At 38.4% G+C, this 15553-nt stretch overlaps 1 protein-coding gene across 1 annotated transcript in view; it reads left to right on the top strand.

The window, feature by feature from the left end:
- CWC27 (CWC27 spliceosome associated protein homolog) overlaps window positions 1–15179 on the top strand; it is a 286475-nt gene extending 271296 nt beyond the window's left edge. Inside the window, exon 14 of the mRNA XM_027863367.1 lies at window positions 14939–15179. Coding sequence (XP_027719168.1) covers window positions 14939–15179 — 241 coding nt within the window. The remainder of the gene's footprint in view (window positions 1–14938) is intronic.
- Window positions 15180–15553: the final 374 nt, after the last annotated feature.

Genomic DNA, 15553 nt, shown 5'->3' with positions numbered 1-15553 from the left:
TTTTGGTTATTCAGTCTTCTTTATCCCCTCTACACAATTCATTCAGTCTGTTAAAGTCAACCAGCCTAAGCAGCTGGGTGGTACAATGAATAGAACACTGGGCCTGGAGTCAAAAAGAACTGAGTTTGAATTGTGACTCAGACACTTACTGTGTGACCCTAGACCAGGAGTGGGGAACCTGCGGCCTCAAGATCACATGTGGTCCTCTGGGTCCTCGAGTGTGGCCCTTTGACTGAATCCAAACTTCACAGAATAAATCCCCTTAATAAAATGATTTGTTCTGTAAAATTTAGACTCAATCAAAAGGCTGCACCCAAGGATCTGAAAGGTCACAGGTTCCCCATCCCTGGCTAGTCTTAAGTGTTAGAAAAGATGTTATTAATGAAGACTAAATGACAAAACGCATTGTACACATATCCCCTGTCCCCCAGAGAGTCACTTATTAAACATTTGCTGGATGAACCCAAGAATAGGTCATGAGCAGCACCATGGGCCCAGAGTCTACGAGAAAGGGATGAAGAACATGGGGGGACAGCAAGATCACTGGATCACAGAGTAAGGGGCAGGGGAGAGTCGGAGAGAGTAAGGTTTACAAAGTCTGAAAAGGGGGCAGGGAGCAAGTTACAAAGGACTTTGAAAGATTTCATAGGGAACTACTGAAGTTGTTTAAATAGGAGCGTGACCTAGTCATCCCTGTGCTTTAGGAAGATCACAGACTTGAGGTAGGAAGGCCAAGGGCTATTGCAATAGTCTAGGTGCGAAGTGATGAGGGCCTGCCCTTGGGTAGTAGCAATGTTAGAGGAGAGAAGGGGATGTAAATAAGAGCTATCATGAAGATAGAAATGACAGAAACTGTCAAATGATTGGATTTGGAGGAAGAGAGTACAGAGTTGAGGATGACCCCCAGGTTGTCAGTCTGGATAACTAACTTACTAAAACACAATTAAAAACATGAGCTGGTGTCATTGCATTGTGTTAGGGCTCTGTAATGATCTGGAACTACATGGACAGAAGAACAGGGAAGGATTTAATTACCTCAAAAAAAAGGTCCCTCTAGTAAAACCCTATTTGGACACCTCATTATGGCATGGGGGTGACTAACCCTGGTTCCCAAAAGCTTTATCAGGAAAACACAAACCCTGATAGTTCCTACCCAGATGTCAAAGCTTTAAGATTGGACCCAGTACTAGATGGTTGTCTGAGACCCAGCTTAGCTAAGTATGGATGCATCATCAGACTGTTGGCCCCCACCACCATACTTGAAGACTAGCTACTAAGGTATAGAGATAGTAACAATCTAGAAGGCAGATACTCCGATGAAACCAAGGCCCTTCATAGGACTGAAGAAAAAGCAAAGTAAGCAACAATGGCCTCTAGAAACTTGGCCCTGGGACTTAGGCCTGGAGTTCCACTACAGTCTTTCATCCAGCTTCAGTGTCCCACACAAAGGAAAACAATCGGACACAGCTGAAACAACCGAACGGCAACTAACCAATTTGGATATTCCCTCAAATGATGCATCCATGCCTGCCCATCCTGTGCGACTATTGTCTTTATCCTCCCAAAAATTTGCCTCAGAGGATCCACCCAATGTGCTGGAGGCCTCACTCATTTTCCCCTGATTTTGCAAAGATACCAATGGAGTACACTCTATTTTAACTTCATAACATCTCTCATATATGCCCCCTTTTCTCCTCTGACACTGCCACCACTGTGGTGCAGGACCTCACCACCTCATGCCAGTTGACCTTCTGGTTGGCTTCCCTGCTCCAAGTCTCTCCCCACTCCAGTCCATCCTCTACTCAGCTACCAAAGTGTTCTCCCCAAACCACAGATCTGACCATATCACATCCCTATTCAATAAATTCCAGTGGCTCCCTATCACCTCCAGGATCAAATACAAAATCCTCTGTTTGGCATTCAAAGCCCTTCACAACCTGACTCTTTCCTACCTTGTCAGCATTATTATATCTTACTCTCCTCCAGGTACTCTGTGATCCAGGGACTTGGCTTCCTTTCTGTACCTTGTACAAGACCCTCCATCTCCTAACTCCAGGCATTTTCACCAGCCGTTCCCCTGGCCTGGCCTTCTATCCCTCCTCATCTCTGTCTCCTGGCTTCCCTGGCTTCCTTCAACTCCCAACTAAAATCTCATCTTCTATGAGAAACCTTTCCTGGTTCCTCTTTAATGCTAGTTCCTTCCCTCTGCTGATCATTTCCAATTTATCCTGTATATATCTTGTTTGTACAGTTATTTCTATGTTGTTTCCCCTATGTGAGCTCCTTGAGAGTAGGGACTATCTTTCATCTTTCTTTTTAGCCTCAGTGCTTAGCATAGTGACTGGTACACAACAGGTGCTTAATAAATGCTTATTGATTGACACAAGCTATCCATCTGTCATCATTTGCCCTCCCTTGTTGTCAGCCTTTTCTGTCATACATATCCTCAATGATATTCTTTATTCCTGACTTCCTTGATTATGTTTTGACGTCTTCACATTTACTATGTGCCTCTTCATTGAATTCTATGTGATACTTTTTTATTTTTCATTTCTTTAGATGCTGTTTTCCATTTCTTTCATCTATATAACAGGTCTGGGAGAATACTGACATAAAAAAGGTGGACTCTTTTCTGAGAGAGTTCTGGGATCATTAAAGGAACTTTTCCATTTTCTGAAGGAGCTCTAGTCTGTCCTCCTCCTTGCACTTAATTCTTTCCTCAACAAAGACTGATCTTATACCTCGTCATGGTGGGAGATCACTTGAATTTTTGGAGGCTTTTCCAGCAAAGCCCAAGCTCTGGCAGGTTTTACCATGTTGGAAAGATCCTGAGAATGAACAAAGTTGTTTTCCAAAGACAGGCCTAGCTAAATGAAGAGAAACTTATCACCAGTTAGACTGATCACTTGGCAGTGAATTCTTTGGCCATGATACCCCATGAATACGATAGAGTATAGCTTATAATGATCTTTGGGGTGGAGGGATATTGGAGAGCAACAGGTCATAAAGTTATAAAGTGGTAGAGAGTAAGATCTAGGTATTGAAGGACTTGGTGGCCAAAACAAGAGATTAAACTTTTGCCATCACAGATAGGACTGGGCTTCCCAACAGCCATCAAAGAGATTATTGTATGGTTTTGTTTATATTTTGCATATATTTATACATGTACATGTCATCTCCCCTAATATAGTATAAGCTCCTAGGGAATAGTTCATCTCTGTCTTTATATCCTCAGGACTTGACACATGGTAGGTGCATAATAAATGGTTGTTAGGTTGTTTTGTTATTTTTAAAAATTACATACACACATATTTCAATCAGCAAAAATTCACCTTCTGGGGGTAGCTAGGTGGTGCAGTGGATAGAGCACTGGCCCTGGAGTTAGGAGGACTTGAGTTCAAATCTGGCCTCAGACATTTGACACTTACTAGTTACGTGACCCAGGGCAAGTCACTTAACCCCATTGCCTAGCCAAAAAACAAATTCACCTTCTCACCTTCCCCCCCAATTGAGGATGAAAGAAAAACAAAATTCATTATAAACATGTATTCATCAATCAAAACAAATTCCTGAATTGGCCATGTCTGGTGTGTGTGTGTGTGTGTGTGTGTGTGTGTACATTAGATATATATCACGGTTGGTCATTATACTGATCAGAGTTCTTAAGACTTTCGGAGTTGTTTGTCTTGACCATATCATTGTCATAATATACATTGCTCTGGTTCTGTCCACTTTACTCTGCATCAGTTCATACAAGTCTTCTCAGGTTTCTCTGAAACCATCCCCTTCATAACTTCTTACAGCATAATATAGTTCATCATAATACATGCTTGTTTTTGATTGATTGGTTGATTGATTGGTACTCCAGTACCAGTCCTATTTTTAAAGAGTTGTACCCAAAGTGTTGGCCTTATCTCTCTCTTGCTTCCCCAGATCTTTTCATCCCCATATAGAGTTTTGTATATGTCCTAGCTTCTTGATAAATGTCTGCTTCTTGCTAGGCAGCTTACCGAGAGCCTAGGCCAAACCATTCTAAACTCTACATAATCCAAAAAGGTTCCCATCTCCTATTTCTCAAGGTATCCCTTTTGTAACTACCCATGCCCATTCATAGAGCATGCATCAGGTCTTTGAGCTGGAAAAGACCTTAGAGATCATCTAGTCCAATCTCCATGTTCCAGGTAAGCAAACTGAGGCACAGAGAAGTCATATGCTGTGCTCAAGGCTCATTAGTAGCAGAGACAGAACCTGAACCCATGTCTCCTGACAGAATTAGTTCAATGCTCTTGTGACTTCTCTACTCTGTCTCCTTGGCAGCCCTACCCTGTTCCAAGGGTTAAACGGACACTCACTCTTTGAACTCTTTCCATTCTTTCCCCCCAGTCCTCTGCATTATTTGTAATATCCTCTTAGAAGCTTAAAAATAACATTTATTTCCCCAGTGATTTAGTACATTTCCATTTGGCAAACCTTATTTTTTCTTCCATGTGTTTCTAATGGAACAGAAACCAAAATGGCTTTTTAGTTTATTTCTTTCTTTGTGCATTGGTCTCATCAATGTTGTCCTTCCTATTTGGGGAACTGTCTGTCCCTTAGAAGAGAACCTACCCCACTGCATGACCAGGAGTCGATGATGGCTACCGTCTTGATACAAGACCTACATAAAAAAGAAGCTCAATTTAATGGGTGAGGTGTTTGTGATGTGATGTTTTATACTCCTCATACCAACACATTGGATTTCTTTTAAAAATAAGTAGACTCTAGTAACCATGTTTAGCTATGAACATTTAAAAGTAGGTCAAGTCGTAAACTTAAACCATGTAACAGCATCCACTATTAAAATGAAACAGAATTTCTTTCAAAGATACAAATGAGGAAGACTGTGAATTTCATTTTAAATGTATTTTAATCCTCCCAATGGTGGGCACCCTCCCCCACAAAAATTATCTTATTTTTATTTTGTATTTTCTTTCCCCCCTTCTTAAAAATAATGTATTTATTTTTAGTTTTCAACATTCATTTCCATAAGATTCTGAATTTTAAATTTTCTCTCCCTCCTTCTCCTCTCCCCTCCCCAAGATGGCGTGCAAACTGATATAGGCTCTACTTACACATTCATATTAAGCCTATTTTCACATTAGTCACGATGTAAAGAAGAATTAAAACTAATGGGAGGAACTACAAGAAAGAAGAAACAAAACAAAACAATGAAAGAAAAGAAGAGCAAATAGTATGTTTCAATCTGCATTCAGACTCCACAGTTCTTTCTCTGGATGTGGGCAGCATTTTCCATCATGAGTGTTTTGGAATTGTCTTAGATACTTGCATTGCTGAGAAGAGCTAAGTCTATCAAAGTCAGTCATTGCACAATGTGGCTGTTACTACGTATAATGTTCTCCTGGTTCTGCTCATTTCACTCAGCATCAGTTCATATAAATCTTTCCAGGTCTTTCTGAAGTTTGCCAGCTCAACATTTCTTATAGCACAATAGTATTCCATTACATTCATATACCACAACTTATCCAGCCACTCCCCAATTGATGGGCATCCCTTCAATTTCCACTTCTTTGCCACCACAAAGAGCTGCTATAAATATTTTTGAACGTGTGGGTCCTTTTCCCATTTGTATGATATCTTTGGGATACAGACCTAGAAGTGCTATTTCTGGGTCAAAAGGTTATTTTGTATGTTCTTGTATATGTATGTGCTATCTACCCCCATAGAAGGTAAACTCCCTGAACCAGGGGCTGTTGTCCATTTTTGTCTTTCTGTCTATCACATCTGATACAGGGCTTTACTTGCTCATAGTAGACACTTAATAAATGCTTGTTGGCTAACTGATTAATTCTTTCAATACTTTCTCAGTGACACAGATTCATTGATAAACTATTGAAACAATTATAAGTTACTCTTGAGAATTTCAATTTACAGGAAATGGCTAACACTGGAACTTAAAAATGGTATCAATCAACAAACGTGTCTTTAGTACCTTCTATGTGCCAGCCACCGAGATAGGTGCTGGGGATTTAAAGACAAGGCAGCACCTGCACCAGGAGCTTACGATTTAGTTCAGGAAGGACAGCTTGTCCATACAGAGGGATGAGCACTACATATATATATATATATATATATACACACACACACACACACACATACATGTATATATTCACATATATATGTATATACACACACACATATATGTATATGTATAGGTATATGTGTATCTGTATGTGTATGTATATGTATATGTATTTGTATATGTATGTGTGTATGTATATGTGTATATATAATATATATTATACATATATGTATGTATGTATATATGATAAATACAAAGTGATTCGGGAAAGGGGTGAATTGCCCACTAAATGGCCACAATGGAGTTTTTTTCAATCATGCTATAACCATAAGAAATATAGATTCAGTAATTTGAATGGATACTTAGGTTCAAATCCCGCATCTGATGCATGCTACCTATATGACCTTGACTAAGTCATTTAACTCCCCTGAGTCTTGTTTCATTGTCTGTAAAATGAAGGAGCTGGACAAGACGGTCTCCAAGGTCCCTTCCAGCTCTAACATTATGATTTGTGCATCTTATGCCTTTACACTATGTCTGCAGTAGTCATGGTTCAAGCTACAAGTTGGAAGAATGTTTCCCTCCAAGGTTTGTTTCAATATCTTTTTTTTATTGAAAAGGAAATCATCTGGGACTAGTTTAAGCTATTGGAGACTTATTGGTCTCAATAAATCAATTAATCAAATGCTCTTTATGGGGAAAATCCAGACATGCTGCGTTTGGCATGCTCCAGGCGATGAAAAGGTCTGGCACGTAAAGCTGGAAGATCCATCTCTCATCTCTCAGTTAACCTGTTATGCTATGCAGCCCAAGTATTACTGGAAATTTTACAGGCAACATTGATGATGCTAAAGTAGGCTTAGAGCAGGTGAATGTCTCCAACTAGCTCCCAAATGATTATGGCTGAACCTTCCCCTCCCAAAGTTCCTTTCTCAAGGCACTGGGACTTGATTTTCAGAAAAAAAAAATCATTGACATTTCTTTGTGCTTTGAGGCTTACACAGTTCTGTACATACATTATCTCACTTGATTTTCAGAAAGGCTCCTGGGGCTCAATTGTTACTGAAGTAACCCTCTCTCTACACTGAATAATCAACACATGCCTTTCTGAGAAGAAACCACAGACAAAATTCCTTGTGGGGCCTTTATTTCATGAAAAAGCATTCTTCAAGGTTCTCCATAGCTTCCAGCTTTTATTTTTCTGTGAAAAGCCACAAACAGGTATTTTGTTGTTGTTTTGGGGAGTTTTTTGGGGGGGGGGTTGTTGGTTTTTTTGTTTGTTTTTTGCTTTTGTTTCAGGGAAATGCACTTTCTGAGCAAAGAGGTGGTATTTCTTCCCCTTGTAGTTTTTGACAAACTTCGTCCTGTACCTGATAGCCATAAGGTAGGAAAACGGTCCAGTTATTGAAAGAGGCATTTTGTTCTTAATCTCACCATTCAATATCATAGGGTGTGATGAAAGCTGGAACAAATATGGAAATCACTAAGATGCCAGAACATTACATTAAAAAAATGGAATTATTTGAGTAAATCTGGAATGTCTGGTTCCTTTGGCGTAGGCCTCATGGGTAGCATTGTGCTTCAAAAACAACTTGCATCGGCTACCAGGATTCCAGAAGGGTAACATAATATTGTGCCTTTGTGAAGAGATGCTTATCTTTGTCCACTGTTAGCAAAGAAGGGCTGGATTCCTCCACCTTTTCATGTTTCAAAATGAAAATTGTTCAAATAAGTTCCAAACCTGAAAGGAATTTGAAAACAAGAGTGTGTGTGTGTGTGTGTGTGTGTGTGTGGTGGGAGGATAGGGGGGAGTGGGTGGTATTTTCTTAGCTCCCGCCAGTTCATGCTGGAAGTAGTTTAAAATAAATGCCCCCATGGTGAGTGAGACTGTGCTCCCAGAGCTGTGGAAATGTAGAGGATTTGAGAGAAATTACTTTAATCCTCCATACTTCTCCCTAAAAGGGGGAAAATATGCTCTGGCCCTTAGATACCAGTCTTAGGAGGGAGTAAGCTGAGGTTCAAGACACGTTCCTTGGCTGCAACTTTCCTTTCCTTTCCGGTAAGTGGGGACGATGTTCCAGACTTATTTGGAAGTACTTGAACGATGACACTTGAAGTGAGAGACTATGGATATGGATGGAAATTGTTCATTTTGATACAGGAGTCATAGACTATTTACGCAGCTTTTGTGGGGAAGTTCAGCTAGGGATAGCTAACCTCGAAGTACTGACACAGTCTAGAAAAACAACTTCGAAGGAATGTTCTGCTCTTGATCTCAGGACAACTGTGTAACCTACCCAATTCTTTGCAGGGAGATTGGTGTCCACATATTGTGTTAGCAATGCCTTTATCTCTTGGGCGAGAGTTTAGAGAATTGTCGTCATCTAATTTAGCGATGTATAAACTGTGGCACTGAGAGATGACTGCATTCATCCCTGGTAAGGCTGGCAGCTTTACTGTTTTACATGCTCCATATCTCCTTGTGATGGACTTTGGTGTCCTCTACACCTTCTTTGACCTGTATTGAGACACTCTCCTCATTGCAAGTTGATTCCAGTCATTGGTAGAACTTCCAATAGGAGGTGGTCTTATCATTGGTGGTAGAACTGAACATGGATCCTAGTAGAAGGCACATTACCAAGAGCATGAAACTACTTTTAACCAGAATCAATAGCGGGGGGGGGGGAGCATTCAATCAGCGTTTCTGAAGTACTTGCTTTTACCTCACTGACCATCTTCCATTCCATTGGGCTGCCTGAACTGGCTCTCTGTCTTGGGTTTCTCCTATCTGGAAGGATGGAGTAGTAAGAGAGTCTGGAAAGCCCTCCACCCCTCAGTTTTTCTATTGAAAGAGACAGACTTCTGCTGAATGGAAGAAGAAAAAGAAATCTCTCTTCCTCCCCATTCTGCCCCATACCAGCTGGATTGGGAAAGCCCTCATGTTCAGGAAGCGTCAGTAGGCTAGGGAAAAGTATTGCTCTGACATTGCATATGCTTAGGATTACCGTTATGGATTCTATGTTTATTATGTAGGAGTAATTTTAATAGATTCTTTTTTTAATTGTTTGTTAGAAGGGATGGATATCTGGGTAGGAGAGTAGGAATATATTTTGAAATGAATATGACAACAAATGATGTCAACAACATACAAAATAAAAAAGAGGCTTTTAGTAATAGCCTATTACTTGACTGAATGTCTGTCATCTGACAATCAGCCTAGGTAAATTCAGGGAAGCTCATCCCCAGGTTGGCTCTAGGGTAATCTTTCATTTATAGCAACTAGATGACAGGAGGGTTGCTACTTGCTTCTAGGAGAGATCATCCACATCAGTGAAATTACAGATCCTTGAAGGATGGAAATTATATACATACATATATATATATATATGTATGTACAGCTTTTTAAAAAAAAGTATATTTCAATCTGCATTCAGAGTTCATCAGTTCTCTGTCTCTGGAGATAGATAGCATTTTTCATCATGGGTCCTTTGGAATCATCTTGGATTATTGTCAACAGTGATTCATAGTATTTTTTCCTGTGGTTATTGATTGCTTTGTTTTCTTTTTCTAAAAACTGCCTGTTTGTATCCTTTGACCATTTATCAACTGAGGAATGGCTCTTATTTTTATAAATTTGGCTTAGTTCTCTACATACTTGAGAAATAAGGACTTTGTCAGAGAAACTTGCTGTTAAGTTTCCCCCCCTCCCCAGTTTCCTGTTTTCCTTCTAATTTTGCTTGCATTAATTTTGTTTGGGTAAAAGCTTTTTAATTTCATGTAATAAAAATAATTTATTTTATTTCTCATAATCCCCTCTTTCACCTGTTGGTCATAAGCTTTTTCCTTATCCATAAATCTGACAGGTACATTTTTTCCACACTCCCCTAATTTACTTATGATATCACCCTTTATTTCTAAATCATTTAACCATTTTAACCTTATCTTAGTATATGATGTGAGATGGTGATCTATGCCTAGTTTCTGCCAAACTGCTTTCCAATTTTCCCAATAATTTTTGTCAAATGGTGAGTTCTTACTTCCAAAGCTTGGATCTTTGGGTTTCTCAAACACTAGATTACTATGGTCATTTGCTACTGTGCATTGTGTACCTAATCTATTCCACTGGTCCACCACTCTGTTTCTTAGCCAGTACCAGATTGCTGCTTTGTAATATAGTTTGAAATCTGGAACTGTTAGGCTGCCTTCCTTAACATTTTTTCATTGATATTCTCGACCTTTTTGTTATTTCAGATGAATTTTGCTATTTTTTCTAGCTCTATAAAATAATTCTTTGGTAATTTGATTGGCATGGCAATATTTTTATATTGGCTTGCCCTTCTCATGAGCAATTAATATTTCTCCAGTTGTTTAGATCTTTCTTTATTTGTGTGAAGTGTTTGTAATTGTATTCATATAATCTCTGAGTTTGTCTCAGCAGCTAGACTCCTAAGTTATTTTGTACTGTCTGCTAGGTTTTGTTGGTAATATATAGGAAAGCTGATGATTTATGTAAGTTTATTTTATATCTTACAATTTTGCCGAAGTTACTATTTCAACTAGTTTTTTAGTTGATTCTCTATAGTTCTCTAAGTATACCATCATATCATCTGCAAAGAGAGATAGTTCTGTTTCCTCATTGCCTATTTTTATTCTTTCAATCTTTTTCTTGTCTTATCACTATAGTTAGCATTTCTAATACAATAATGAATAATAGTGGAAATAATGCAGATCCTTGCTTCATCCCTGATCTTTTTGGGAAGGCTTCAAGTTTACCCTAGTTACAGATAATGCTTGCTCTTGGTTTTAGGTAGATACTACTTATCATGGTCCGAAAGGCTCCGTTGATTCCTGTGTTTCCTACTGTTTTTAATAGGAATGCATGTTGCCAGGGCCTGCTGATTTCACCTTTGTAACATCTCTCGGACATGCCCCTTCTCTCCATTGACACTACCATCACTCTGATGCAGGCCCTCATAACCTCATGACTGGACTATTGAAATAGCCTCTTGGTGGGTCTGCCTTTCCTCAATCCAATCCATCCTCCATTCAGCCAGCAGAGTGATTTTCCTAAAGTACAAGTCCAACAATGTCACTCCCATCCCCATTCCCAATACCCACACTCAGTAAATTCCAGTGGCTCCCTATCACCTGAAGTATCAAATACAAAATCTTCAAAGCCCTTCATAACATAGGCCCCTCCTACCTTTCCACTCTTCTTACATCTTATTTCCTGCCACGTGTTCTTGGATTCAGTGACACTATCCTCCTTGCTGTTCCATGAATAAGACACTCCATTCCTTTGCTATGAATGTTTTCCTCTGGCTATCTCTCATTCCTGGAATGTCCTCCCTCCTCATCCCAGCCTCTTGCCTTCCCCAGCATTCTTGAAGTCCCAATTAAAATTCCATGTACTACAAAGAACCTTTCTCAACCCCTCTTAACTCTAGTATCTTCTTTCTTGTAATTATTTCCTATTTGTTCTGTATATAGCTTATTTGTATGTATTTGTTTGCTTGCTATCTCCACCATTAGTGAGTGTGAGCAGGGACGGTTTTTTTTGCCTCTTTTTGTATCTCCAATGCTTAGCAAAGTGCCTGACATATGGTAGGCTCTTTTTTTTTTTGAGCTTTTATTCTTCTTTATTTAAAAAAATTTATGATGTTTTAAGGTTCACAGCACTGTCTTTTTTGGTAAATTTTAAAATTTATTTTAAACAAAAATACAAAATGTGAAAAGAAAAAAATGCCATGTACACAGCAGAACATAAGAGAGAATTCAATGTAAAACAATAAATTTCCATTTCAATAAAACCTATATAATAAATAGTACACATTGTTTCCAATGCTGCCCAGCTTTTCTTTGCTTCCTTGTATGTTTTCTTTTTTTCTTGGCTGTGCACTTTTTACTTTATTTTTCCCCTCCCTCCCCCCAGCCTTAAAGAAGGTTACAATTAAGCACAGATGCATATCTGTCTATCTATGTATATATATATGTATGTATGTATGTACACACATATATTTAGATATCTTTAAACATATATACATATATACATTCATACACATGCATGTAAAGCCATACTATGCTTATTTCCACTTGTCATCTTTTTCTCTGAAGGTGGATAGTAAGCGTAGATGGTAGAAGGTAGATAGTCCAAGTCTTTCCATGTTTTTCTAAATCAACCCCCTCATTATTTTCTACATCACAGCAGTATTCCAACATAATCACATCCTATCTGAGACATATCTATGAAAGTTTTTCTCCAATGTTCTGCATTCATTTTATTCTTGGCTGCATAAGTTTATACAAGAAAATTTTAATTAAAAATAATCAAAATTATCCATTTTATACTTCAACAGTGTTCTTGTCTTATAATCTAGTTTAAGATCTGATACTGCTTAGTCTGCTTCCTTTTCATCTTTTTTCCCTGGTTTCTTTGAAGTTCTTGATCTTTTGTTCTTCCAAATGAACTTTGTTATTATTTTTTCTAACTCAGTAAGATCATTTCTTTAGTAATTTAATTGGGATGGCTTTGAACAAATAGATTAGTTAGGTAAAATTGTTGGGTTTTTTTATTATATTGGCTTTACCTACCCATCAACAATAAATATTACTTCAATTATTTAGATCTGACTTTATTTGTATAAAAAAGTATTTTATGTTTATATTTATATAGTTCCTGTGTCTGTTTTGACAGGTATACTCTCAGGTATTTTATACTGTCTAGTTATTTTAAATGGTCTAAAACAATATTGAACAATATTGCTGAAACATTAGCATAGTTTCTCTATTTTTCTCTTATAATTCTATTCCTGACCTTTATTTTATCTTCATGTATATCTCCCATTTTTACAACATTTCCTGAAAGCAACATATTGTTGAATTCAAATTTTTAATCTGCTCACAATTTCCATTCTGTGGGTAAATTAATCAGATTCACATTCTAAGCTTGGGTATTTTCTTCCTTCCTATTTTTCCTCACTATCTTTCTCACCCTATTTCTATCCCTCTTTAATCTTCTGCTTTGCTTCTACCCACTACCTTGCCCTCCTATTCTTTAACCTACCCATCCCTCCAAGAGCCCCCTTTTATCCTCTCTCCCACCCTATCCCCTTGTCCTCTTATTTCTTTTCGAATTTAGAAGACTTTTATACCCATATATGTATATATATATATACATACATACACATGTATATATGTATATATATGTACACACATGTATATGTGTATATATGTATACACACATATGTATCTGTATATATGTGTATGTGTATATTTCCCTCTTTAAACCATTCCCAATGAGAGTAAAGTTCCAGGACTACCTGCCCTCCCCTCTACCAACTTCTTCTGTATCAAATTTTCCTTTTATGCCTCATTTGTATGAGTTAATTACTCCTTTTTATCTCTCCCTACAGTTTTATTTTTTTTTAGAATCACCCCATCATACTCAGCTCAGCCCAAGCCTTTCTTTCAAACTACCCAAATAATAGTGACAGTCATAAAAGTACTGATAATATTTTCACAAAAAAAGAAGTAAACAATTTGACCTTATTGAGTCCCTCATAATTTGTCTTTAATGTTTATCTTATATTTCTCCTGGATGTTATATGTCATATTTTCCCTTGAGTTCTGCTGTTTTTGTCACAAATACTTGAAAGTCTTTCAGTTCATTAAATAGCCTTTTTTTTCATTTAGGATTGTACTTAACTTTGCTGACTAAGTTACCCTTGGTCTTAACCCCAGCTCTTTTGCTCTATGAAATACAGTATTCCAGGACCTAGCTAGGGTCCTTCAAAGTAGTAGCTGCTAGGTCTTGTGCAATCTTCATTATAGCTCCATGATATTTAAATTGTTTTTTTTTTCCTTGTTGCTTCCAATATTTTCTCCTAAACCTGGGAGCTTTGAAACTTGGCTATGATATTCCTGTAAGTTTTTCTCCTCAGATCTTTTTCAGGTGATGATCAGTGGATTTTTTTTTTCTATTTTTGCTTTGCCTTCTTGTTCTAGAATTCCAGGGCAATTTTTCTTGATAATTTTTTGTACTATTCTATCAAGATTCTTTTTTTTAATCCTACTTTTCAGATAGTCTGACTATTCTTATATTATGTCTCCCCAATCTATTCTCCAGATCAGTTGTTTTTCTGATGAGATGTTTCACATTCTCTTCTTTTTTTTATTCTTTTGATTTTGTTTTATTATTTCTTGTTGTCTTAGAACATCATTGGCTTTCCTTTGCCCAATTCTAGTTTTCAAGGAATTATTTTCTTCCTTAAGTTTTTGATTCTCTATTTCAAGTTGGTTGACCTTCTTTTCATAATTTTCTTGATTTTGTTGCATTGCTCTCATTTTTTCCCTAATTTTTCCTCAATCTCTCTTATTTGATTTTTAAAGTCCTTTTTAAGTTCTTCCAAGAACTCTTTTTATACTTGGGACCATTTGACATTTGTCACTGAAATTGGAGTGACTTTTTTAGCTGCATTATCTTCCTCTGAATATGAACCCAGATCTTCTCTATCCCCATAGTAACTATCTATGGTTGGGTTCTTTCTCCTTTGCCTATTCATTTTTATTTATTTATTTTTGCTTTATTTTGTTTTTAACAGCTATTAGTGAAAATGAGTTTTAGTCCCGAGGTATGGGAAATGATGTCCCAAGCCTCAGGTCTTTCTTACTCTTATTTTCTGAGGTCTGTCCTGGGGTTCAACCTTGGGCTCTCCTTTCCACTCCCAAGCCCTAGCTAGGGCCCCCAGCCACACCATCCTGCAAATGATCTTGCTCCCTGTGGTCCCTCTGGTGACTACAAACTCTCTGTCTGCCCTGGGACTGAAACCAGGGACTCTGCTCTCCTGCAAGTGCCCACAGTCAGCTGGGTCTCCGCCCCTCTGCTACTGCACTCAGCAGGTGTGTGCTAGCTCCTTCTGCCCCACAGCAGTTGCATCTGGTCAGCACAGCTGTGCTTGATGTCCCTTGGCAGTGGAAGGTCCTTCAGTCTCTTACTCGGCATCAGATCCCCACACTATCCACTGTCAGTGAAATGAAAGTTTCGAAGGCTGAGGCTGCCTCCCAACACCAGCTGCTGCCCCCAGGGCTTGTTGTTTGTTGATTCTGCAGAGTGGACACTTAACTCAGGCTGAACCTCTACCCCTAGAAGCGGGATCTTTTCCTGGGATCTTCTGAGGAGATCTGTCTTAGGAAAACAATTGCTTTACCCTGACTTTTGTTTGTTTCTGCTGCTCTATATTCCCTCTGAGGTGATGTTCTGTCTTTTTTCTGTGGAGGAAATTTGGAGAGCCCAAAGTTTCCTGACCTATTCTGCCATCTTCCCAGAATCCTCTCACTATATAGTAGGCTCTTAATCAATTTTTTTTTGGGGGGGCAGCTAGATGGCGCAGTGGATAGAGCTATGGTCTTGTAGTCAGGAGGATCTGAGTTCAAATCTGGCCTCAGACACATAACATTTATTAGCTGTGTGACCCT

The sequence above is a fragment of the Vombatus ursinus genome, unplaced genomic scaffold, assembly GCF_900497805.2.
Source record: "Vombatus ursinus unplaced genomic scaffold, bare-nosed wombat genome assembly UNPS02014772.1, whole genome shotgun sequence".
Lineage (NCBI taxonomy): Eukaryota > Metazoa > Chordata > Mammalia > Diprotodontia > Vombatidae > Vombatus > Vombatus ursinus.
This window is presented reverse-complemented; position numbering and strand designations above follow the sequence as displayed.